General features: G+C 38.9%; 1 protein-coding gene across 2 annotated transcripts in view; it reads right to left on the bottom strand.

The window, feature by feature from the left end:
- Positions 1 to 23,311, bottom strand: part of LOC108109799 (serine/threonine-protein kinase NLK) — a 71,734-nt gene extending 48,423 nt beyond the window's left edge. For both annotated transcript variants that reach the window (XM_017218508.2, XM_017218509.2), the window contains exon 1: positions 23,145 to 23,311. In XM_017218508.2, coding sequence (XP_017073997.1) covers positions 23,145 to 23,308 — 164 coding nt within the window. In that variant the 5' untranslated portion in view covers positions 23,309 to 23,311. The remainder of the gene's footprint in view (positions 1 to 23,144) is intronic.
- Between the last annotated feature and the right edge of the window lie 943 nt (positions 23,312 to 24,254).

A 24,254-nucleotide genomic window follows, 5' to 3' on the forward strand; every position in this document is an offset into this window, starting at 1 on the left:
CCACTATAAAAAGAAGCAAAAAAAAAAAAAAACTTACTTAAAAATACAAAGGCAAAGACGAACTCACGCTTTTTCCTGTATTTTCCATGCGTTTTTTTTTCAAATGCAGCTAGAAAAAAGGCAGCCAAGCATTAAGAAGAGCATTTCCAGGCTCTTTGTGGGAGAACCATTTTTGCATTTCTGCCATTATAATATACACTTTTAAATAGGAAAGTTAACTCTATGTTTTTCAGCCATTTTTCCTATTTTTGCATAGATAAAAGATACAAAAATGTAAAGCCACATTTGTTGTTTCTGCTTTGATGGTTGCTGCTTTGGCTGCCTCTGCTGGCTTTGGGTTTGTTGGTGGCTCAACAGCGCGTAAAAGTCAACGACAGCTAAATGTGGCGCTCGAAATTAATTTCCAACTTTTATTGTGGTTATCCCCCGTCCTACAGTTTATACTTCCACCCGCTCTTTAGCTCTCCCTCTTTCTAGCTGACTGTATAATTTTAATGAGACACACACGCATCTGCCGTCGAGTATATTCAACTTTAACTTACGATCTTTTTCGGTTTTAGCTAAATAACTGGGCACTAGTCCATGACTCACTTTAAATACTTTCTGGGGTTAAGTGCGGGGTAATGTGTAATGCTAGACCCGCAATTTTGTAGTTTTGCAGAACTTACCTAAAAAAGAAAAAAATAGAGAACAATAATGAGAGATTGTTAGAATAGTTGTTACTATGAGATGGAAAATAATTATTAAAGTACAGTTTAAAATAATGATCTTTGAGCTTAGTAGGGAAGGTGTTATGACCTTTTAGTTTAATTTTTTTTAGTTTTTGCTATTGAATATCAATAATCTAAAGCGTTTAAAACTAAAATAGGGGTGCTCAACGCCTATGCTGTTTTGCTCATTTTTTTTTGTAAATGCTGGCTGCGCTATTCCACAATTTTTTGTTTTCCTCTTTCCGCATCATTCCATCGTTAACTGTAATATGTTTTGTTCTTGTTTTTTCATAGATCATCCTGGAGCACTTCTTCTGTTTGTCTTTTAGAGTTTACTTTGCAGTGAACGAATTGGCGGGTCAGTAAAATAAGTGATGAATTGGTGAGCAAAAAAGAAGTTCTTCTTTCTCTTAGTGCAGAGCTAGCAAACCAATACAATAGCGTCACTAAATATGTGTACGGTTTCTTGTATTTGGATAAGTAAATGCTCTGCCATCATTTTTCGTTATCCTCTTTTCGCCTCATTTTGTCGCCAACTGTAAAATTTTTTTTTTGTTTCTTCCCCGTTCATCCACGAGCCCTTGCACTGGAATTCTTTCTTTATTTGCATTTTAGAGCTTATTTCGCAGTGGATGAATTGGCGGATCAGTAAAATGAGTGATGAACTGCTTAGCAAGAAAAGAAGTTCTTCATTCTCTCAGTGCAGAGCTTTCTTGTATTTGGATTAGTAAATGCTCAGACGTAAGACGAATCTTTTAGCACCCCTGAACTAAAACATACTTTAAACAGCTGCATACATGAAAATTAAACACAAATCTATTTTTTTTAAACCTTGTTAAGTGTTGAACTGATTTTCTAGATCTAGATCTTGATAGTTCAACATTTATTTGCGGTTCACAAAATAATAAAACAACTTTAAGAGACTTGTCCCCCTTTTTTTTACCCCCACTTTTTTACTCATTATTTAACATCTGGCTTGTATCAAACAATCTGAAAAACATTCCTTGACAAAAAAATCTCTTTGATTTCAAGTGACTGCGGCACAGTGAATTATCAAAACCAAAAAAAAAAAATCGAAAAACATAACAAACAAAAAATTCTCAAAAGCAAATTCAGCAAACACTTAAAATGGTCTCAAGTGAGTAGACGACGACGACGACGACGAGAAAAACAAAAACAAAATTCAATTCAATCAAATAAATACAACAAAAGGCATGTGGAAGGAAATCCAAACCCGCACCTCCCCGCGCGACAAAAACCAGTAAAGTTTTTCGTGGTCCCCGAAAAAGCTGCAGAAAAGTCAGCAACAGAAATTTGTCAAGCAAATAAAAAGGGGTTGGGGGGAAAATGCGCTGAAAATTTATGCAGCTCCCGCCGGAGGAAAAAGACAAGAGCAAGACCAAATCCCTGCAGGGGCGGCCTGCCCTCGTCGCCTCAGTGGGCGGGGCGTGGCATTCACTGCCTCCAAGCGCCGACATTTGTATGTGTTTTTTTTTCTGCGCTCTATTTCTATTTTTTATTTGCTTTTTTTTCTGCAAAAAATCTTTTTCACTTTTTTTTTTTTTTTTTTTTTTTTTTGTAAATATGCATGGGCACGTTGGGAAATGCTGAAGGACATTGGACCAACTAACAGAATGACTAACTGACTGACTGACGGACTGAGTGACTGATGGCTGTGCTGGTTGAATGAATGAGCCAGTGACTGAGTTGCGGCCACGCCCCGTAACCGCCTCCTGACGCTTTTGTTGATTTTCATTTGAGTTAGACTTTATGATGAAGGTTTTTCTACACGGAAAATACTAACTATGATGGGGATTAGATAAATTGTAACTATAAAATGATTGGATTTGGTTTTATTATTGGATTATTTAATTAAGTTTTATGCAATTTCTGTAGTTTTAGTATTTATTTTACTTTTTAAAGAGAAGTTTATGCTAGCTTAAGGTTTTATGAACTCCAAATTTAAGTTCTAAAAAAACAATTTAAATAATCTTTTGATTTTCCACACAACATATCCTTCTCATTCTCTCATCTCTCCTCGTCACTTGTTTAGTTTTGTTGTTAAAAAATATTTCATGTTTGCCTTTTGCATTTGCGAAAATTTGCGTATTCTCTAGAGCAAAGGAAAAGTCTAGAGGGGGGGAGTAAGTAGGATATAGGTGAACCTTCTGTAAACAATTTTGAATGGGGCTGCAAACAGGCTGATAAGGGGTTTAAAGGTTGCTAAGAGCTAAGGGAGGGAAAGCGGAGATAGACAGACAGACAGACTGTTAACTTGCTGAGCGTTCCCCAAAGGAAAATAATTTAATTTAACTCGGTTTGCGGTTAATCAAACTAAAGTTGCCAGAAACCGAGACAAGAGAGGCAGCTGTCTAGAAGGAGAACTTAAATAAGGTCATGAATAATAAATGCTAAATTGTCTGCTATTTTTAAATAAATATTAATTTGTATGAAACTTAAAACTCAACTAACTTCCTTGCTGAAAGAAACCTTTTAACTTGAGAAATAAATTAAATTCTTAGAAACATTTCCCAAATGAATTTCCAAATACAAATTTCTATTTCCCACCAAAAAGGAAATGTAGAAAGAAATAAAATAATAATTGAATAAATGCTGGAGAGTTCTCTTTTGGCCATATCTTCTGCCACATTTTGAGCAATAAAAATCGCTTTTCTTTTGGCTAACTAAAGACATTTATAACGAAAATAAGAAAAACACCGAGCCGAGGCACGTAACAATGGGAGAGAAATCATGGAGCTTGAAGGAAAAATGGCAAAGAAAGAAAAGAAAATTCGCTGCCCAGACTTTTGGCTTCTTTCTGTTTTCCTTTATTTTTTTTTTGTTTTTTTTTTTTTACCCGGGAATTTTCAACGCTCGCTTACATACACACGCGCAAAAACTTTTCCACAGACATGAAAATCTACTCAGCAATGGGAGTTTGAGTGGGTGGCTGTGGGCCGAAGGACGCCGGGGTGTTATAAGCGGTTAAATTTGAGCTAGCTACTAGCCCCGACCCCCATTCGGATGCTCCACCTTTCCATGTCCACGTACACGTGGATGCCTGTGGCAGCAACGTCCTCTTCTCGCCTTCGTTGTCGTCGTTACCCGCCAATTGCCACCGCACCAACCCCCCTCCCCCCTCCCCCTACCACCTCTCTTAGCCAACATTTCGTTTGTCCTTTGTGCGACCCCCAGGTCCAGCCTCCATCCCTTCTTCCCTCCCCCTGCTTCCCAGTCACGCCCTCTTACCCATTTTTGGCGACTGTTTGCCAACCATTTTCGTGTGTGGATGACGCGCAGTTTTTCCAACAGAGGAAATTTGCTGGGAGGGAAAATGGGTAAAACGTTAAGGGACAGAGCGTGGATGCCCTGCAAAATCCTGTGGCTAATTTTATGTTACGCATACGCCGCGTGTGATGTTTCTGTTTTTCGGCCGGAGTTCCCGTTTTTTTCGCCCCTCTCGTGGCAAACTATGTTGCCTACTTTTAAGCGTTTTAGAATGGCTTTTTGGTATGGAGAGGATTGCGAGACTGTAGAGGGGAAAATCAGGATGCCAAAAGGGGCATCCTTGTTGAGGAATGGCGATGAGTAGGAGGTAGTTGCCGTATGAGATGGGAATATATGGTAGTGGTTTTTCACCAGCAGCATCAACAGCGAGAGTAGTTAGTAGAAGAGATTACCATTTAGCATGTAAATTTGGTTGATGTTAAAAGTTTCACTTCAGTTTGGGTTTTATAAAAAAGGGAAACATTGGTGATTAAAAACCATAAACGCTAAGTGGAAATTGGTTTCTATGGGTAGCTTGATTGGCAGGCAAAGCTCAGGCAAAGGGAAAACATTTCAATTTTGTAAATAAACAGCAGATTTTGACTTTGCCTTAACATTTTTACTATTTAAATGTTAACAAATTGCTTAAATAAGATATACTTTCGGTATAAAACTTTATAAATTACCAACCTTTCCTTAATTACTTCTTCATTGTTAATACTTAAGTCCTATAAATTAAACCCGCGTGACAAAAATACGACTGGATGTAAACTTCTCCCGCGCAAGATTCATCCATCCCAGGGACTTCATGGACTTCCCTGAAAACCCCCTGCTAAACCAAGCTTTGGTAACTTGATTAAGATCATAATCGTTAAAATTACTTGAGCACAACTATTTTACGACCAAATTACTACGTTTTCTCATTTTTCTTTTCTGTTTTGTTTTTTTTTTTTTTTTTTGTATGAGTATTTTTTTATTTTATTTTTATTACTTATGCAGGCAGCAGCAGCAACGACAACGACGACGACACAAGTTCAGTGGCTCGACCAAAATAATTTATGCCAAAGTCGGTCTCTAACACACCAGCTCCTTTTTGGCCCTTTACCGCCCCCCCGCTTTTCCCATCGATGGCTGGTCCGAGTTTTTCCCTTACCATCTCGCAGTGATGTAACTTTTACGATGTTGCACAAGTTGCCTTCTATATATCGCCAGCACCCTCCCCTCCCCTTTTGCCCTTTTTCCCTCTGAAACACAAAATTTCCACCGTTCGAGTAGTTCGCAACTCTCTATGGGGGCGGTATTTCCGTCTTGACTTCCACCGAGATTGCCACGTTCTCTTTTGCTCTCTCTGTGGAATCGTCGTTCTTGGGACGGGGACCGGAGGAAAATGTCCTTCATCTGGCATTTTTGGGTAGGAAAATTCTACCAACGAAACTTTGTTTTGTTTAATTTTAAGCGACGCTTTTCGGTTGCTCAGCGGGCAAAGGCAAAACTTTTTGCCACATTCAATCTCTTTCTCTCTCGTGGATTATTTTTCGTATTTCGTATTTGGTGAAAATTGTGTGGCGGCAGATAACACGCACCCCATGGAAAATTGTAGAGAGAGAGAGAGAGAGAGTGGGCTGGGAAGGTGGAAAATGTGCAGAGTTTTGGTCTACAAAGGAAGCCTGGTTAAAAGTGGCAAAATATTTATTTCGTTGAAATATGTTTTCAGGATTTTCCAAAAGGTGTGAGAAGGATTTATGGAAAACCTCTGGTTATTGTTGTTTGCATGGCAGTAAGGCCTTAGGCAGGAAAACTTATTGTTTTTCGTTTTCATAATAAAACACAAATTTCCAAGTTTGTGGTTAGTGGTTAGTGGAAAACCCATAAAAACAAAAAAGAAAATGCAATGAAATAATTTTCCAAACTAAGAAAACATAAAAAAAAAAGTTTACCAACTAATAAAAATGGGAAAAGTCTGAGAAGGACTTAAGGCTAAATTGCTTGAAAATAAATATTGATTTAAATTCTTTACCAGTGGATTATTTTTAACAAATTTCCCCCACTTTTTCCTTGTAAAAAAGGCAGACAGCCAATGTCACACCCCCTACACACACACACACATGGTAAACGCCCCTGAAAAGCATTGCCACGCCTACTACCAAACCAACAGCAGCAGCAGCAGAAAGTTTAAATTCAAGTCGCCAGTACAAAGTCGAAGCAATTTATATTTGCGGAAAATGCTAAACAAAAACGTTAAAAATAGAAAAGCGCCAGGAAAACGAGAAGTATAATAAAAACATGAGTCGACTGTTGGCAAATCCAAAGGCAAAAAAAACATTGAGAGGGGAAAACTGCAAGAAAAAGCTGCCGTAGGAAAATTCTAAGAATGCTGCTTTTTTGGCCAAAAACAGAAGAAGAAGAAGAACTACATGGGCCAATGTTTACGACTCCGAAGCGTCTGAATTTATGTGCATAATTTTTTATTTTCGCTTGCCAGACATCCCCCAAATGGGGGCGTGCCGAAAATTTATGCAAAACAATAAAAGGCAGCAAAGCGAAGGGCAAACAGGGAATAAAAAAAACAAAACAGAACAAACAAAGAAAATGCAAACTTTTAGTTGAAAATTTTCGATAAATTTCAAGGAATCTCTAAACGGTTTTTGTTTAAGTTACTGCGATTAAAGGTAAAAGATTAGTTTTAAGTTTTTATAGTTCACTCTATCAAGGATCCACTGTAATAACCAAAGGATTCAATTTGTCCCAACGCCCAGATGTATACTACCTACATGTTTTTCATTTAATTTTCCGCCATTTTCCTGCAACATCGCGAATGTGAAATGGCAACGGTTTTCCCAGCCACCAAGGCATTCAAATTAAGGTGGTTACAGGGCGTGGTAATCAGAAAAACCGAAAAGGAAAACCGCATACATGGCAGTGGGCGTGGCAAGGGTCTACAATTAAAGCTTAAACTTCAACTTGCAACCCTGTGGAAAGGCAACAAAAATAAAGACAATTACAGTAAGAAGAAAAACCTGCATGCCACTTGCAACAGCAGGCAACATCCTCTCTAAAACTAGAACCTCGTTCATCTGAGATACTAAAACCAAAGAAAAGAAAAAAAAAGTAGTAGCCAAACCCACGTATTAGCCACTTTTACAGCAGCTATCAATGCATTAGATGCAATTTTCACAGCAGCAATATCAAGTACTGCAACTTTACAGCAAGAAGGCAGAGGCAACGGCAGCCAACAGTAAAAACAACGGCAACATCAAGGAAACTTTCAACTGACTTATGGTTGGTAATAAAAGTAGCTAAAAATCCAGGGACCAAAGACTCAACTGCAAGGCAACTATAAAGGCAAAAGAAATAAGAAAGAGAGAGAGAGAGAGAGAAAGAGAATTGCAGTTGCAACAGCAGTATGGAATTGCCAAAGAAACAAGGGAAAACAGCAATATCAAAATCAATGTCATGAAAAACTCTAAAAAGAACTATAAATTCCAATTAAAAGGAAAGCATGTTTGGAGATAAATATTCCAAAAAATCTTTTATAGTTTTCACCTATCATTGATTGATAATAAATCGGTAAATATATGCCCAATGAAATCTTCAAATAATCAAAAAACATTCCCTTGCACTCAAAGCAACAAAATACCAATCTTATTGTTCATTTTTCGAATATTTCCCACTCAATTGAAACGCTTCAAACTGTGCTATAGTTTTTCGTTCTCCTTCTCCTTACTTTTTACCTCTCTCTCTCCCATCAGCAAGCTGCAGCCGTGTGCTGGTGTGTGTGCGGCAAACATGTTTGTGTTTGTTAAGCACTTTCAACAGTTTGTAAAATTTCATTCTGAAATGTTTATAGCACGTTAAGCGAAAAGGGAGAATAAACGGAAACGAAAACAAAACAAAAAACAAAAGCGAGGTGTGCAAGAAGAGTCAAACAACAAACAGTTAGTGGCACACGAAAAAAAATAAAAATAGAAGAAAAAAAACTCCAAAGCTTCATTATTCTGCGAGAAAAAATGCCACAAAAGAAGGAACTAATATGTACGAAAAAGAGTAAAGGGTTAAAGGGGAAGGAAAAGTTGAAAGCCCAGGCAGGCCATAGAGGTGGTAGAGCGAGAGAAGGTGCTACCTATATATATATAAGTGTGTGTGTGTGTGTTTGTATATATATATATAAAGAGAGCTATGTAGGTGTGTCAAGGGGCGTTCAAGTGTACTTTGTTTAATGAGTTTTCCCCTGATGAGAGTTTCCCTGCTAGTTTTGCCCAGAAGCCAAAAACAAAGGCTGCCACGCCCACGCGAAAGCACTGGGAAATCAAAATATTAAATATTTATTTTAATTAAAGTTTTATAAAATGGAATTGCTAGAACAAATAGTCGCAGGAAAATACTTTTAATTTACTTTAATAGCTTTTTTTTTTTATTATAATATTTTTTACTAAATTTTTCCTTGAACTTTCTCAATTTCTAAAAGCGATTTCCTTTTAATCAAAAACTCTAATTTTCCTACCATTCTCTATTTGTAATTTCTGTAATTATTCTTAGCTGTTTTCCTTACAATTTTAGCCAGACAAAGCCACATTAACAGCAACCCAAACCAGACCAGACCAGACCCAAGGACCATGTCGAATTGCCTTCCAGGAAAAGGAATTACATTTTAGGAAAAACTGCACAAGGCATGAGAATCATTCCAACAAAGATTTTGTGAAAATTGTTTTCCTTCCCAGCGGGTTGTCCTGCTGATAAGGGATTTCTACAGGTATTTTTCAGTTTTACACTGTTAGGTAGCAGATCTTCCATGTTTCGTGTGAAAATCTAAAAGAAAATCAAGGCAAATTGATTTTGTTTTGAGAAATATCTCTAAGATGCATAAAACCCACCGAAAAACTTGATTTTTGTTTACACAAATCGAATGCAAAAGCAAACATTGATACGAGGGGACAGCGCGAAAGAAAATATACAGTTTTCCCAACCAAGTGAAGGTCATCAAACTTTGAGTTTCGAGGGGCAAATGAAATGAGAGATGGAGAGGGATCCGAAACATCTTAATGTCTCAGGAAAATCAAACATATGCTTGGGGGTCCCCCCCTGCTTAAACGCACCGAAAGATAGATATATAAAAATAGTTAAGAGAAATTGTTCAACATGTTTGGCTTGTTCTTCAAGATCGCACACACAATTAACAGCTGGATAAATACCAAAGAGCATTAACAGAATGTGGGGAACAGTGGCGGTGGGGATATCAAGAAAACTGATAGGGGGGGTAGATTCTATGGCTAGCAAGACTCAGTCTCATTCGTCTGGTGTGACTCAAACGAAGGCGCTGACAAATCAATGTCGTTGGGGCCACAATTTAAATTTAGCCAATATCAATGAGGGGGAAGCCAAGAGTAAACAAAAAGCCATGGGAAATACGCGGGGGGTTAAGGAGGGGTTTTCTTTTAATTAAAATTTTCTACGATTTCCCCTTTTTCAGTTTTGCATTTAATGAAAGGGAAATGTTCTCACAGGATTTGTCATCTGATATGGCTTATTTTCTGTGAGGGAAAAGTTGCGGTTAAGACTTTAGCTTATGGAACATCAGTTTAAAGATTAGCCAGGACTTACAAAAATATCAAAAAAATTAAACGAATTTCCTTTATAAAATCCCCCTAATTAAGAAAAAATCATCCCCCAAAATAAGAGTCCCCGTAAAGAGGCAAAAAAGCATTAAGCTATGGCTACTAAAATTTTCCGGCTCGCCTTGAAACTGACGGGGTCGTGGAAATAGTTGTCTGAATTCTCGCTTCCATGTCCGGGCATTTTCCGCCTTGACCACAGCTGACTCGCCTTTTGCCAATATTGTTTTATAGCCATACAATATTACCATTAGATAAATTGCCTTTTCGTTTTCAGAGAGCGGTAGAGGAGGAGGGGAAAGACAGAGAAGACTCTCCGTTTGTCCACGTTTCAAATTACTTTCTTTATTGATTTCTTTCTCGATGACTTTGGTATTGTGTGTCCGCTAGTTTTAGTGCTCTACATGCATTCCAATGTTTTTCAAACTCAACGTCAGAGATGCTGCAGCAGAAGCATTTATTAGAGTTTCATTCCACCCCCCCACCCCCTTCGCATGTGTGCGTGAAATTTGATGCCGCACTCTTTGACCCTCAAATGGAGAGATATCTATATAGGGAATAGGAGAAGAGCAAACACTTTGTCGACACTTCTATCCGCCCCATAGAATTCTCTATAAAAAGATGCATCCCCCCCTCCTCTCTCACTATCCTCATCTATCTACAAGTATTTCCCTGCACTTTGGCATGTTGAATTTTCTCTGCCGGCTTCAATTTTATGATGCATTTTTATGATTGGTAAGAAAATTTTAATGCATTCTGTTGTCGAGTGAGTTTTATGAGTTTTTCTTCTTCATCTTTTGTCCATTCCATGGCCAAGCTCATTAACTGGATTCTAACATCGAGGAAGAAGAAGAAGCAGAAGAAGACCACTCGAACTTTGAACTTTTATCGCCCGCTTAAAACACACACCCACATATCAGTTAATTATTTTTAACTATATAATAAAGTTGCGTTTATGGGGGGAATGCAACATGACACACTCGAGTTAATTGGTTGCTCTTCTTTGATTAACTTACGTGGGTGATTAGTTGGTAGATCTTTTCTTTTGTTTGCTTTTAACTTACCTGGAAAGAGAAGAAATGAAAAAGGTTATTAATAAAGTTAAGAGAATGTTTTGAACTTAACATAGAAGTTCAGCAATCATATCTCTGGGAAGGAATAATAAGACTAACTATAATTATTTCCCAAACTATCTCCTTTTTTCATAACATTTTTCCAGACAAAAATCAATAATAGAGCTTGTCATAAATCCTGATTCATTGTCATTTGCACAGGCATAGCCCAGCCCTAGCTCATTAAACATTTATTCAATCTCCATTGCGACCTATCAGTAACATGACCAATTACATTTATAGGAAACCCCCCCCCCTATAATCTATACGAAATTAATAAGCTCCTCGCGACCCTGTGTGTGAGTCAGGGGCTAACGTAAATTATATAGTTATAACTGTTTATCATGGCTAAGGCCGCGGCATGTTGTTTTTCATATCTAACTAATCAATAACCGCAAAAATAATACCGCCATTAACTCCCCCTTTTGGGTTGTCTCATGTTCTCTCTCTCTCTCTCTCTCTCTCTCTCTCTACCAACTGGAGGCAAAAGTTCAATTAAAAATATTTAAACTGTGAGCGCTCAAAGAGATCTTCTTCCTCTTTCCACTAACACAAACACACACACTAATGCGTGTCAAAATAAAAAATAAAATAAAATACAAAAAACAACTTGGGATAGGTTGGAGAACAGTGCCCCAAAGGCATATTGCAACATACAGCCCCATACAAATAATGCAGGCAAAGGCAATGAACGCAGTCTTGGACTTTTGGCTTAATGCACAGAGAGAAAATTTTAGATAAAAAGAATTTCATAGCAAAAACTAAGAACAAAATTTTATATTTTTAAGGGTTAAAATTGAGTGAATTTTGAATAATTTTTAATGATTTTAAATCTGAATTTAGTTCTTAATCTTAAAATGGTTCTTACTTAATTTAGTTAATAATCTGATTTTTTTTTCTCTGTTAAGTATAAGGTCGTAGGGAGGGGTTCGCCAAAGGGGTTTTTGGGGTCTGGGTCGGTCAGCTTGGCTCGACGTATAGATGAAGACCATCCGGTTCTCCACAGCCCCCCATCTCTGTCGCTCCCTCACTCTCTCTCTTCCCTTCTCGCTCGCTCAGTCATCGTAAAAAGAAGAAGAAAAAAAAAACCCCAAACGAAAATTTCATTCTTCTTTACTTAACTTTCCGTTGTTGTTGTTGTAGCTGGTTGTTTTTTTTTTATTTTTCTTATTTCCTTTTTTTTTTTTTATTTTTTTTGGGTGCAATGAACGTTGCGTCGCTGCTTTGCTGAGCGCATGCGTGCCAACGGGAGAAAAATATCCCAGCCATAAGAACAACAAAAACAACAACATTGTTGTTGTTGCCTTTTAGAGATGAGCAAATATTAAAATTAAGTTTGACCAACAGATGGTGCTATCTCACTATGAACAAACTCAAAATCTGAAAATCTTAATTTTCTAACAATTTCCTTTTGGCCTTAAAAACTAACTTCTAACTAACTAACCCCCGCCAACTCAATAACCATAACAATCTGCAATAGCCCGTAATTTAGCATACTTTGTAAGTAATTTTTGATACTCTATAAATATGAATGACCGTCATAAAAATCAAAGTAGCTGCATAAATCACTCTGTCACGATCGCAGTAACAGTAATTTTTCCCTCACTTCCCCTCCCCACCCTGCCTCCCTCCCTAGCCAAGGAAATATTATAACTTGGCCAACAAAGACCGGGCGAAATTTGCTAATAAATTGGCTAACCAAAGTTGCAGATTCGCGGAGTGGCCAAAAGCTTCGAAACGAAACTGCAAAACTCCACCTTGCGTCAATATTAACATTCATGCTCATCCTTTAGGTGGCGGCTCCCCGGCTATTTGGGGGCCCCTCCCCCCTCTCTCTCTCTCTCCCTCCGCCAGGGTCAACGGCCCACTCCACCAGATCCAATGCTATTATATCTGACCATCTGCCGTTTTTTGTTGGCGTCTCTTGTTGTCTTTTTGTAGTTTTCCTTTTTGTAGTTGTTAATGACAGAAACCGGGATCCCAATAGTCGGTGGAGGCTCCACCAAGGCTTTTGACACACACGAGCGAGGGGGAGGCGGGAAATCAATATATGAAAAGGAGACAAAACGAGGACTACAAAACACAAAACGAAGCCAGACAGCTGCAAAGGACATGTGTAGGAGCCTAGAGGGTCAGGTACTTGAGCAGGCGACTGCTGGTGCTGCTGCTGCTGCTGCTGCTACTGCTGGTATCCTGCCAACGATCCTCGACGATCCTCCCCGAGGTTTGCTCTCTTTGTGTTATCCTCCTTGTTGTTGTCGGTAATTCGAGCTCATCGTTTTTGTCCCTAAAAACACTACAGCGGCCCATCAAACATACAGGATCTCTGCTTTTAAGGACCTGTGACAAGGAACAAAAAAAGAAAAACACATCCCAAAAATAACAGAAAAATGCGTGGCGGTGCATGCAGCACCTGCCTTGCAACGAAGGAGAAATCCGCTTGGAAATTTTTCATTGATTTTGCAGGGTTTCCAAGGAGCAATGATGCATCATCATCATCATCATCATCATCGTATATAGGGTGTACTATATATACATATTGGGTAAAAATAACAAAAGACAGATAATCCCTGTACTTTGAGCGGGGGATCTGATATTACTTTTTTCTTATTCAATGGAAATGGCCTGCAAAAATGCAATTAAGAAATTGTAATCCTTATAGGGATGGAAAAAATTGGAAATGAATTTGGTTTCTTTGTTGCTTGCCTGGAATTTATATGATTTTTTTGGTTAAAAGAGATATTTTATTACATAAAAATAAGAATTTAAAGGTTAACTTTATTAGAATTTGGGGTATATCTTAAGATATTATCTTTATCTTTAATATATATTTTATATTTTTGATATTTATTTATTCAGAATCAGTTGATTTCTTTGATTTTCTTTACGTTTCCTTATTTTTTATCTACGTATAAGGCATATAAACTTGATTCTTGATTGATTACCCCTTTTGCCCACCCACACTGAAATATTTCAATTGCTCCTGTCAGTTCCCAAGAATTATCTGAGCCACCTTTGTGCAGGCTACACTTTGAATTATAATTTGAGTTAACAATACTTTCCACCTAAAAATCAAGTCAATTTCCCAGCAAGAAGCAATACAAGTACAAAGAAGAATATATCTCACATTTGAAGTAAAAATATTAACAAATATCTAACCAATATTCATTTCCTTAACTTTCATAGCCCAAAGATCTCAAGTCACAGTGCACCTCTGACACATCGCATGGCGCCAAGGAAACAAGACAAAGCTTTTGTTGCATCAGTTTGTGGATATGAAAAAGAGGTGAGGGGAGGGGAGAAAGAGCAGTTGGCAGAGACTAACAACCTTATGTTTTGCACAGATATCAAGATCATACATCAATAATGACAGTTGACAACAAAGACGACTCCGTATAAATATGCAGGCAAAAATGAAACGTAAATTTTCGAATTCCCAAGTGGGCGGCTTGCGAGAAATAAATCAGGTGAAGACGCTTTATACGGAAATATTATATAGTATACGGCCAATAATTGCCTAGCAACAGCTTTTCAAGCTGCCTCTCATTTGTCAAAGGAGATTAGAGAGAGAGAGAGAAAGGCAGCTAGCCTGGGAGTCTCTGTCTGATTCTGCAGAAAGTGCAATAAGGAATAGCAAAATATTTTCCAGCCACAATTAACGCATCTATCTAATTATCTGGCTGACAGTAAGTGAAGAAATGTATATATATATATAGAAGTATCTGATAAAAAGAGAGAGGGTAACCACTTCTTTTGGCGCCAGGCGAAACATTCTCTCCACTCTCTTCTCTCTGGTAAATATTTAACAATGACGCTGCAGTGGCGCTGCAAAGGCATTTCCAGCAATTACCGCCATAGACTTCGTTTTTTTTTTTCTAGAATTTTAATTGAAATGTCAAAAGCGTTTAGTGGCAAGCACACACAGCGTTTCGACCATGGCTATAATAATCATTCCAATGGCTATGATGATGATGACGATCATCGTGATGCAGCCAAAAAGTGGTTCCACATTTTAAGAGTCTAGAGTCGAGTATCCTTAGATTTTTCGTAGTTGGTTCAGTGGTGGTGCCGGCATTGCGGCAAAATCCCGTCCCTGATTGTGCAGCATTATTGGGGTTACGAAAATATGTTAAGCTGTCTAGTTAAGAGGCTGGAAAATGTGAGTGTGTGTGTGTGGATGGTGGAGCTTTTTTGCGACCCGCTTATCGCTGGCAAAGTGGCCGAAAAAACACTAGATTAAACTGGAGTTAACCAGAACTTAACAAAAGAGCTTATTTAAAACATTAAAATTAAGATTAATCAGTTACAGATTAATAAACAAAGCGGGTTTTGATGTATTTTAATTATAAACAAACTCATTGAGTAGCTTTTCCTTCTCTTATCTTATCTCTTCTCTCGAAAAACACATTTCCAAAAAACCAAAATCTAAATATATATTTTAAGATTGCCCAACATAGCAGTTAGCTGTTATAAAAATTTTATAAAATTATTTATTAATAACTAGGAACATTGATATTAACATCTCTAAGTTTGATCTATAAACCAGAAAAGCAAAAAAGCAAAAACCAAAAGGTGAAAACTAGAAAATCTTCCAAGCAGTGACAAATCCAAAACGGGTTGGTTTTTCAATAAACAAAAAAGAGGGTAGAAAAATATTCTCAAAACTTTGTAACAAAAGATTACAGATGGACTTTTTTGCATCCCCCTCCCATGAAAAGTTTCCCCTTTTTAAATATTTTCAAACAGACGCTGAGAGTCAGCCGCCTTTTTACAGTTGCAACTTTAAATGCAGAGAAAACAAATTTTACAAGTTTCTGACTATATTTTATGATGTTATCTCTAAGCAAGTTAAAGTGTTTTAACTTTTTAATAACCAAGCTTCAAATGTCTTTAAAAACAAAAATAAATCTAAAAAAAATGAATACTTTTAAGTGTTAAAAATAAAGCTCATTTCGTAAATATATTTTTTCGCCTCTGCTCTTTCGGTTTTGCGTTAAACCTCATTTAGCATAAACAGCGGCAAATGCTGAAGAGAATGAAGTCGAGGGAATCCAGACAATGGCAGTAAGTTTACTGCCGTTGCCAGAGTTGCAGTTGCAGTTGCAGTTGCAGAAGTTGCTGTTGCAGTTGCAGAAGTTGCTATTGCAGTTGCAGCTGCTAGCATTGCAAGTAAGCTTTGCCAGCCACATTAAACGCTCGCACGATTTTCTCGTTGCGGCTGAGTGACTTGTGCCGTCGTGCCACAAGCAAAAAAGAGTTTTCCATTGTGCTAAATATGCGAGATTTTCCAAAAGAGCCCCCACAACAATGGACCAAACCAAAGGTGGGAAATGGGATGTTGGGTGGAGAATTGAAGACTCAGCAGAGATCCTGTTGATCGAGAAGAGAGTGTCACTTTGAGCTTAATTAGCACGAATCGGGAGACAAGATTTTAATTTGTTTTGGAAAAGAGATTCTGTAGATTGATATTTAAACTTAACTTAATCTTAACTTAAAGCATTTTATTTTCCAATTAATTTACGCACTTACATTCCTGCTGTCTAGCAACATTCCACCTACAATTTACGTTCTTAAACTCCATTTTTTTTTTGGCTCCTTCCCTCTAACCTAAATCACATAAATGCATAAATTTTCCAACACTTCTCGAATAGTTTTTCCATTTGGCCCCTCCGAGGCAAATAGTTTGACGCAAAACTTAATTAGTTTCCCCTACCTAGAGCTCCTCCTCTTCCAGCCCGATGGGTTTTACTTTATTTGCTGCCCCCCCCTCCTCAACCACCTAGCAGCCGTATCTTCTTCACCCGGAGTGGCTTCATTAGGTTCGGGTTCAAGTAGAGTTGACCGCCCCGGGCTGGGACCCCTCACACTGCTGCCATCGCCCTCCCCCCCTCCCTTTTCACTGTTCGGTGTGTGTCCAACTGTCTCGACTTGTCTATTTCAGTTTTCCAATGCACTTTACGAGCCGGCTCTAAGGTAGGAGCACACCAGAACAGTTGAACTCCAGCTCAATGGATGGGTTGAGATGGGGTAATGGAGGGGGTAAAATGGGCAAGAGAAGCGTTCAACGTTCGTTCTGTTGTCCAACACACGATGATTTATTTGGCACACACGCAGCAAGAGAGGGTTAGTTAGCGGGGCGCTACCTGCTTAAGGTGGTATCTACACAGTGAGAAACTAGGCTTAAACTTAACATTTCAACAGGCGACTATATCCTAAGAAATCTGAAGTTATATGCTGGAAAAATATAACTTTCTAAGACTTAAGTTTAAGTTTTTCTGCATTGGAATTTCAAACATATAAATAATATCTAAAAGAAATCAAATTTTCAGATACTTTAAATACCCAAAGAACTTCCTCCTTAATTTTTCTCACTCTACCAATCCCAACTTCGAACCATTGGAAGCTTTTTACGTTTTGGTGGCACTTGGTTGACTATTATTTTTCATTTGGGGCGCTCTTGCACACAGCTCACAGGCGGTCTCGGCACCGAGTGAAAATTATTTCCAAGATACTGCTAAAACGCAAAGGCACACGCACAGATACGGATACAACTGGCTGGGCTGAACAGACACAGATACAGACATACAGACATACAGAATATACACGTACATGTGCTGCAACATTATTTCTTGCGCTCCCTTTTTGCCACACTTTGTTACACGATACCTAAAGTCGGGGTTCCCGTTTACAGATAGGTGCTAAAGGAAGGGACGATTGGGCCGGGTATATAGTACAAAATAAACTTCAAAGATACATTTGCGCTTCACTTGAACCGTAGAACGCCGTTCGAGTGAACTAAGCTGGCCACAGCGCACAAGTGTGAGCTGCTAACACACACACACACACACATATGTATCTGAGTATCTGTAACCGAGTATCTATATCTTTGCAAAGGCTAAAATGAAGCTGTGGACAAAATTGCGTGCGTAATTCCCTTTTGCCAACTACTCCTTCTACTCCTGTCACAAATCCCTATACGTAGGACAAATGTTTCAACCGAAAATCATAGAGGAAGTGTATGTGTAGGATTTCCAGGGAAAACTACCTGAAATGCCAGGACCTGTCCTAAGGCCATGTTGCCAAACTTCGCCTACTGAAAGACTGATGATGGATACGAGGCAATGGATTAAGATTTCAAAGGTAAAGGTTAACAAAAATATATATCCAAAACATAATTCTTATTAAAACATCTTCAAATGAAGTTATCAAATCAATTCTAATGTTGCTGCTTAGCTGGGGAAACCCCATCATCCCAACACTGGTCATTCAATTAAGAAATATGTTTACCCTTCTTCATTAGTAAGCCATCATCTGTATCAATCAACTTCAGCTTACCCCCAAGAACCATGTCAAATTGCAGAATAAATTATAATTGGACCAACCCTTTACAAATTTAATCAGCCAAAAACTAGTTTGCCCTTACTCTCTACCAAAAAAAAATCAATACCCTTCCTAGCTAACACAAAACTAAACCAATTAATGGATGAAGCTCAAGAAAAACTTGATGAAAAACTCATAAACCAATTGAGCGCCCTTTTTGGCCGAAACTGGAAAAAGCAATCAAGGGAAGGAGAGCAGTTGGAAGGAAATGCAAAGAAATCGCATCAAAAGAGAGCCAGGAAAAACAGGATAATTATTCAAACACTTTCAAAGTCAAACATACACACACACACACACACACAGACAGGCAGCCGTGAAAAGTGTTCCCCTAACGGAAAACGTGGAATTGAAAATGTTTTTGGAAAAACTTTGTCGTTGCAACAGACGGGGAAAACAAAGTAAAGAGGGATGGTTTATGAGAAGAAGGATGATGATGATGGTTGAGTTTCGGTTCTATTCGGGATGTTGCACTCCGCACACACTGGGAAGCGAATCGAAATGAGAGTGGAAAAAGAAAACATATGCGGGACCTCACGACTCAACCATATCCTGTAAATGTCTGGCTCTCTGTATGTGTGTGTGTGTGCATGTGCACATGTGTGTGTGTTTGCCAGACAAAATAACTGAAAAACGGGCGAAGGTTGTTCAACCAACCAACCACCGCAGCAAAAGACCAAAAACAGGATAGGGAATTTGTTTTGGGGTGGGGGGAATGAAACAACAGCATCTCCCAGAGACAGAGCATCAAAATCAGCCGAGAGCAGCTGTTTCGAAAAAGTGGATGTGGATGTGGCTGTGAATGTGGCTCTGGCTGTGGCATATACAACGGTGGCTTTTTCTGTGAACGGGAATGAGTAGAATCGTAAATAAAACTATGCATGTGCACTGCTTTCGTTTTTGGCCTTTCGCATACACGCAACCATCAGTTTTTTTGGTGGTTGGACGGTTGGACGCGGCCCAAAGGCAAAGGTATAACTACCATGCTGGAACTCTATTCTCCGGCTGAGATTAGCACAGGATTTGCGACCCGATGGAAATCGGATGGGGGGTAATCTGGAGTGGGGAAATGCCAGGCCTTACATAAAGTCTAGGCTTAAAACGCCCTTGAATATTGATTAGATATTGAGTGGAGTGGAAAGTTTCTTAGGAAGAAGACTGACTGTCTTCTTGTCCAGAAAACTTGGCTTGCCCAAAACTATGTAATCTCTAAGTTTGAAGACTTCGCTGATGGTAAGAAACTGGGAAGTAGCCCAATAAATATTTATGAAAGGTTACTACCTAGGATTAACCCCAAAAAAAGCCCTATCTAAGATATCAGAGGGGAGATCATTGCCTTTATCTACAAGATACTATATCCCGAATCTAATAAAACACCCCCAGAATGCATTTAACTAACATTTCACTCCCTAAATTTAATCTATTTAATGTCCTTAAATAACCACAATGTACACACAATCTACCAATAAAACATAAAGGCCATTAAAAGGTTCTAAATTGTTCTTGACCAAATCAGCCTGTTGCCAGGGAACTGGGAACTGAGAACTGAGAACACGGGTAACTGGCCAAAACAAAGCCAAAGCCGGGCACAGAGCCTAAAAATAACAGGAACTGGCCTGGCTAAGCCGAATCAGCTTGGTGAGTTAGTGACTGAGTAAGCCTAGACCAAAGACACCTTGCCAAGAGGCTGACCGGGCCAAGACACTGGGATGCCGCCAGGTTGAGGTCCAGGTCCGCCGCACCGAATAGAGTCGACTCGAGTTGAGCTCAGCTCAGCCGAAACCGAGACCGAGACGAGGCAGGGCAAGGCAAGGCGAGACGAGACGAGTAGAGTCGAGAAGTCCACCGGCCACAACAATTTTCGTGCAGGAAGCGGGTTTCGTCGATGCAGGCAAAAGGTTTTACACTGTCTTTTACCAACCTTCTGTCGGGCGCTGTCCAGTTGTCCATTGGTACGTCGTCGTCGTCGTCGTCTGCCTGCTCACCTCCCAAAACCAGTTGCAGGTAGTTTAAAGTAAAGCCCAAAGATCTTCGCTCATTCGCTCGTCTTTTGGGATACCTTATAGCATATTTCTTATGCGACTGCTGAGCAACCTGAGTCGCCCGCCGTCTGTCCCGTCCATCCCGTACATACATACCTACAGTTCGGATACAAATATATACCAATATATATATATATATATATATCTATATAATTCTCAGTCGTTTCTTGACTCTTTCGAGTCGGTTGCATTGGGGAAATTTCGTAGAACTTTGCCTAGGATTAATTGGTTAAATGTTTGTTGTTCTTGTTTCGTTTGCCTCGTTTTTTATTTTCTTTCTGTACAGTGCCATTTCTGGGAAACAAATTATAAATTGAGTAATCTAGCACTAAGCATCGATTTCGGTTTCTATTAGTGTTAAGGTTTCAAGTGTTAAGGATTTGGAGTGAGAGGGCAGAAAAACTTGAAGAAGGGCTTAGGGGAAGTGAAGTTGATTTGGAAAGCACTTTTGAAGTTTCATTCCTAACAAATATTAAACACAAATGTAAACTAAAGATTGCACTCAATGAAATGCATTAACTTTTGTCACACTTTGTCTTCAAACACACCTTGACTTATTGAAAATTTCTCTAAGAAGAAACCTGACCAACTAATGTTGGCCCAAAAACTTTTATAAGCCGATTTCGTTAAAGTTTCTATTTTAACTTGCCAACGTTGCCGAAGTTCAACGAAAAACAAAAACTACTTAACGACTTGGCCCACTCCATCTGCGGGCCACTTCCTTCCGCACCTGAAAAAAAAACCACGCTTCACCTGCTTTTGTGCTTTCCGCCGCCCTCCCCCCTTTATACACAAGCACCACCTTTAACTAAGAACCCGTAAACAAAAATGAAAAAGAAAAAACACATTTACTAGCCTAGCCTAGGCTGACCGACCGGCTGCATCTAACAAGTTCGACATTTGGCACTTGAATTTAACGCTTGATTGCATTCCAGCCTAAGTTTCAGTCTCCCTCCACATTCACTTCCTACTCCGCAGGACAGGATCTGTTAATATATGTAGTCCAACTTCCATAACTTCAACTTCTGAAGTCGCAGCACTGTAGCTATAAGTTAGGTTATACTATTTTTTATGGTTTTCTTGAACTTTGCAAGACTAAAACTTAGATTTATTTTCAATTTAAAGAGATTTATCTTTAACTCCAACTTCTAGTTTTCACGGAAAATTAATATTTTAGCAAGTTAGCAACTGGTAGACCCAACACTGCCGATGATTGCTGTGTAAAGCCAATCCAAACGTCAACGACTTCATTCTGCGGGTTACATTTTCCGTTGGCCAAAGGGAATCGGTTGCTTAAGTCGCTTCAAAGGGAAGTTGGTATCGAGGGATACGAGTGTACTTGAAGAAGCCTCTTCTTGGGCCTCCTCTTCTAGCTAGCTAGCTCCACAGCCACATCTATAGTTTGCCTTTCCACGCTTTGTGTGTGTTTTTCTGTTGGTGGCTCCTCCACTTGTGGCTCGTCTTCGGACTTCCACTTCCTTGTGCCTACTACCAAAACCTATTGGGATACCTCCCCACCCCTTGTGTGCCAGTTTTTCACTGGCTTCCCTAGCGAACGACTTGGCTAAACCACACCCCCATCCCCACTAGCACTCCTCGAATGGAAAACCCGCCCGATAAACTGGCCTCACTTTGCGTTTTGATTATAGCCGGAAATGCCGTTTTACACGTGAATGAAATTTGTAAATGCAGCGTTGCCAAACTTCTGGCTTCACTAAAAATAAATTGATAGGCAGCCGAGTTAAATAATAAATGAAGGGAATTAAACTCATGGCTTCTGGCCAAGCCAAAACGAGAACTATGAAACTGTTTATAGAAAAGTGAGTGTAGCTAAGGAGAAAGGTCTTTTTGTCTAGACTAAAACCAAATTTTGTAAAATTTCCAGCCAGCAAATACAAAAACAAACAAATTTTTAAAGCTAACCCCGTTTAAGCAACAATTAATGTAATATTTTGCACAGAAATGTAAATAAAAAGAGTCAAGGGGATAGAAAAAAAAAAGACACGAGAGAGAGGCCCAGAAAAAGCAGAAGAGATGGGTAAATAGAAAAAGGTACAACGAGTAGAAGAGGGGAAGAACGAAAACATGGAGAGGCCAGGGCTTAGGGTAAGAAATATATTATAGGAAAAATCCACCCTCGGGGGGCCACACAGCGTTGAAAAATGCACAAAGGCACAGAACCATGAAGGACAGCTCAGGACTGAGCACTGAGCACTGAGGTTCTGAATCGAAATGAGTACGAGGATGTTGACGTTGCCTGCTGCAGAAAACATCAACAGCAACGGCAACGGCAACACAATCAAAAGGGTTACAGAATCAAAGGCCTAAACAGAAGGTTGCTGAACCCACGGTGAGGCCGTGACAAAAAAAGCATATAGCAAAAAGGGCAAAGAATCACAGAATGACACCGATTGTGTAAATACCCTTTGGCTGGCAGATTGTTTATAAAACTCATTTTGTATGTTGATAAAATTACAACAAGAAAAAACTTGAAGTATTTATCATTCCTAGCTTGTAATAATGCACTTTGATAATATCAATTTACATTCCAAGGAAAATAATTCAACTTTCACCAGAAAGCTGTTTTCAAATTCTTCTAGAATCAAACTGGTTTTCCTGGCAAACATTTATCTCACCTTTAATCAATTTCAACAGGATTTTGTCCAGTCAAGGCAAAGAAAATAAGATTATTTACTTTTTTTATAGATAAACTGGTTTACCCTACAAGCTTATTATGTTTATTACGATTACAATTTTGAGAGAAATATTATGTATATAAATTGTAAGGATTTTATGTCTTTAGTTATGGAGAACTCCAAAAGTAAGTTTCTGACCAAAGAATGACATATTTTGATCAAATTCCATACAAGATATCACACATTTCTATAACATCCTCATAAAATCTAACCACCAAAACAAACCAAAAAATAACCATGCTCTCTGAATCTACCACTTTATAGAACAAATATCATAGCAACACCCTCTGCTTATAATCTGGTTTATATATAAATGATAAATTTCACTTACCAGACAACTCCGAATGCTCCATAGCCGATGGGACGATCCGGCTGAACATCCTGTGGAACAGCCGGCGGTTGATAGTAGGGAGCCGCTGCGGCCAAGATTGCGCTGGCGCCCTGTGGCGCACCACCGGCAGCACCACCCTGTACCAGTGACATCGAAACGCTCATTGATGGACTACGCGGCAAGTTTACCAAATAATTCGAGCAGCTGCACCCGGTTCTGGTATTTGTTGACGATGGAGCTCAGTTGTTGTGCTTCTGATGGGCGGCTGGTCGTCTTCGAGCTGATGGTGGTGGCTTGGATTGTGTTTTGGACTGTGGTTCTAATACCCAAAGTGGTGACGGCGGTGGTGGTGGTGGTGGTGTTGGCGGTAGTGGCTAAGGTGGCGGCGGTGGTGGTGGTGTTGTTGTTGTTATTGGTAGTGGTGCTTGATTTGATGTGGGAGAAATGGTGTTGATTGCTCAATGGATGCCGCTGGGGGCCACTGATGGCCGCCATTCAATTGTTGGCCATTTGTTGCTGTTTGGCGTGCTTCTATTCAACGCAATTCTTTTCCCTGCGTCTCGTTCACGTTGCTTATTACACTTTTTACTTATTTAAATGAGATTTGAGGACATTGTGGAGAACTGCGGAGTCGAGAAGGGAAACAAACATTATTTGTTGAAGTGGTTTTCTTTGTAAGGTGGACAAATATATCTTAGATACTACAAATGTTAAGCTTCATTTGTGGAAATGTTATTTTTTATGCATTTTGATGATGATTTGGTGATGCCGCGACACACAATGGCTATTGTTTAAACATTTTATAGAGCTAAAGACATAAGATATGAAAGATCTTCCTTAATCGTCTATTTTGTATAACTTTTTTGTTCTCTCAAGCAATAAGTGCCCCTATGTTTTATCGAACTCTGATCAATATGAAACACTTTTCTAATAACCTTAATTTTTTTTACATTAATTTATTTTTCATAGCTACAATTTGTTAGTCCTTTCTTCTCCTCCAACTTCTAAATCAAAAATATAAATTTAAATAACATTTAAAAATGTGCCAAAATGACACTCTTATTCTCTTTAAAATTCTCTTTTCGGATTATTCACTGTACTTTAATTGCC

Source organism: Drosophila eugracilis, unplaced genomic scaffold (genome assembly GCF_018153835.1).
Source record: "Drosophila eugracilis isolate 14026-0451.02 unplaced genomic scaffold, ASM1815383v1 contig_1104, whole genome shotgun sequence".
Taxonomy (NCBI): Eukaryota; Metazoa; Arthropoda; class Insecta; order Diptera; family Drosophilidae; genus Drosophila; species Drosophila eugracilis.